General features: G+C 37.7%; 1 protein-coding gene across 1 annotated transcript; it reads left to right on the forward strand.

Moving 5' to 3' along the window:
• The first annotated feature begins 1,083 nt into the window (after window positions 1-1,083).
• LOC121869456 (pro-resilin-like) lies at window positions 1,084-1,856 on the forward strand. The gene is made up of 3 exons (XM_042370806.1): window positions 1,084-1,114; window positions 1,221-1,295; window positions 1,407-1,856. The coding sequence occupies exons 1-3, from the start codon at window positions 1,103-1,105 to the stop codon at window positions 1,737-1,739; spliced, it is 420 nt and encodes a 139-aa protein (XP_042226740.1). The 5' UTR covers window positions 1,084-1,102; the 3' UTR covers window positions 1,740-1,856.
• Window positions 1,857-2,871: the final 1,015 nt, after the last annotated feature.

Consider the following 2,871-nt stretch of genomic DNA (forward strand, 5'->3'; position numbering starts at 1 on the left):
TCTCTCCTCAACACCTGGAGTTTTGGAGATGTTTAATGGTCAATTTAAGAAGTTAAGGTAACCATGACATTAATTTTTGATCATACAGACACCATTAACACACCATTAACACATCATTAACACACCATTAACTTGTTGAATCAGTTTTCTTGTGATGTATGATAAAATAATCATGAGGAATATCTGAGTCGTCGATCCGAGGTCTACAATATGCTGAGTATAAATGAAACGATAATTAGATATACAAATAATGACATGTTTTATGAATATATGAATAATAAATAAACCTGTATGTAGAAAAATGAATAGATTATCCTGTGCTGTATGTAACTCAATAAACAAACAAATCAAAATATAAGAAAATATTCACATAAACAGATCACTAAACAAGGCAGGACAGAATAGGATCATGAACTGTGTTTGTGGTCAGTAACGCGTCAAGGCCCAACAGAGGTGAAGTGAGACGATTAGCTGGTGGTGGGAGTAAGTGGCTAGCTGACAGAGTAACCATAATATACTTAATCAGAAACAGCTTAATGTAAACCTTGAGTTAAATGTCAAGGTTAATTATGTTCAGGTAGACCAAGTTGATTATTGAACCGTACAAAAAGGAAATCGAAAATGTAATACGTTTCAACAAGAGATATTTAATAACATAATTTTGTTTTAATCAATTTCAAGAGTGAGAATCATGAGTGTTAGTGAGGAAACAAGAGTGAGAGTGAGCGTGACACAGCACCACCTAGGCCAAGATCCTTCACCTTGGACAACCTTGGGAAGTATTTACTATCCACATTGACTTTGAGAAGATAGTTATATAAGATGATTTGCTGATAATACCACAGAACCAATCCTATATCTGTTGTAGTGACAATAACATTAACGGAAGCGTGGTTCAGTTGTCTGGAAAAGAGCAATAAATTCAGTTATATAAATAAAATGATAGCTTAAGCAACACCTTCAGCAAGTTTCAGAAGGCGCGGGTATTATGCTGCAAGCGGGAATTCTGAGCAAAAACTTGACCAGACACGTCACATGTGTTGAGTATATATAGGAAGGGAGGCGGTGTTGTCTGCAGTCGATCACCGGACACAACACAGTCATGAACTCCAAGGTACTGACTCATGGCAGTAGCTTACTTCTTACCTTAGAATGAAGCAAATGAAGGAAATCTACACTTACTATAATGTATCGTGTGTAACATGCAATATTCTTTCCAGGTCCTCCTCCTGCTGGGTGTGATGTCGTTGGCTGCTGCTGACAGGCGTCCCTCCTTCTCCTACGCTGCCCCTCATGTGAGTGTTGATAGATGTTACGAGGTTGACAGCCTCGTGTTGAATGTTTCTTATTTGTTTTCAAAATAACATGAGACAACTTTTTGTTACAACTATATCCTTATACCACAGGATTCCTCCGAAGAGTCTTTTGAGTCTTTTGAGTCTTATGAGTCTAGTGAGGCTCAATACAACTTCAACTACGCCGTGAAGCACGACCCCTCCGGCAACGACTTCGGTCACCAGGAGACCCGCGACGGTGACAACACCAAGGGGTCGTACTACGTGCAGCTTCCCGACGGCCGTCTGCAGACTGTGACTTACTTCGTAGACGGTGACTCAGGCTACATCGCTGATGTCAAGTACGACGGAGAGGCTCGCTACCCCGACTCATACGAGTCCTTTGAGTCGTTCGAGTCCCGGGAGGCTCCCCGCTACGCCCCTCCCAGGAGAGTCTATGGTTGAGTTTTGTGTCTCCTGGTGTACACAACGGCAGGCACTGCCTATATAACACTAATATATAATATATCTATCAAAATGTTATTGATGGTTTTCATGAAGGTTAATAAAATTATTTTATTATAATACTTTTAAATACATCCTTTAAGGTGTAGGATTACTTCACCCTAAATTTTCTTACATATTTTTAATATCAAGGTTGATTTTTGTCCCTTACTACCATGAAATAATTACATATATACATTATATTATTAGAATAAATATATATTGTAGATTTGTTCAACAGTGAAATTAATTTTAGTCTGAGAAAAATGTTAGTGTAGGACAAAGTTTACTCAGTACACATGTATGGGTCAGAAGACTAAACACTGTCAGCAGACACTACACACAAGTTAGAAGCCTTTGATATGTGGTGCAGTACTAGAGGAGAGAACTAAAGAAAGATTAGAACTGACCAAATTAAAAAGATAAATAAAGGAAATATATAAAATAAGGAACTAAGATACTTTGACCATACAATTAGAGATGAAATAAAATATATATTAATTAATAAGATAGAAGTTAAAAGGATCAGAGAATGTCGGAGTGTAGGACAAATGAATGAAATTATAATCTAACATATTTATAGAAATTTTCTCTCATACATCAATATAGTTCGGGTATTTCTATACACTCCTATAGCTATACATCCTTATATACACTAGGTTGATGATGAAGAGTTAACGTAGAGAGATTCTGTATAGGCTGGTGTCTAGTGTTGCGTCATTGCATCATTTGTCTCACGTAAGGTCATGTTGATATTAATATTGAGGTGAGAGTCAGGTGTAGGACGCAGGTGAGAATGTTGTTGATGATAATGACTTCCTAGTGATTGATCGGTTGGCTCCTGGTTATAGTAGGTCCGTCACCTAACCTAACCTAACCTAACCTAACCTAACCTAACCTAACCTAACCTAACCTAAATGTGTGTGTCTGTGTGTTAGTAGTTTGAAAACGGTCCTCAAAAGGGTTAAATCATCGTCATCAAAGGGTTAAGTCATGATCTTCAAAGGGTTAAATCATGATCTTCAAAGGGATGAATCATGGTCTTCAAAGGGTTAAATCATGGTCTTCAAAGGGATGAATCATGGTCCTCAGA

The sequence above is a fragment of the Homarus americanus genome, unplaced genomic scaffold (genome assembly GCF_018991925.1).
Source record: "Homarus americanus isolate GMGI-L3 unplaced genomic scaffold, GMGI_Hamer_2.0 scaffold23578, whole genome shotgun sequence".
NCBI classification, from domain to species: domain Eukaryota; kingdom Metazoa; phylum Arthropoda; class Malacostraca; order Decapoda; family Nephropidae; genus Homarus; species Homarus americanus.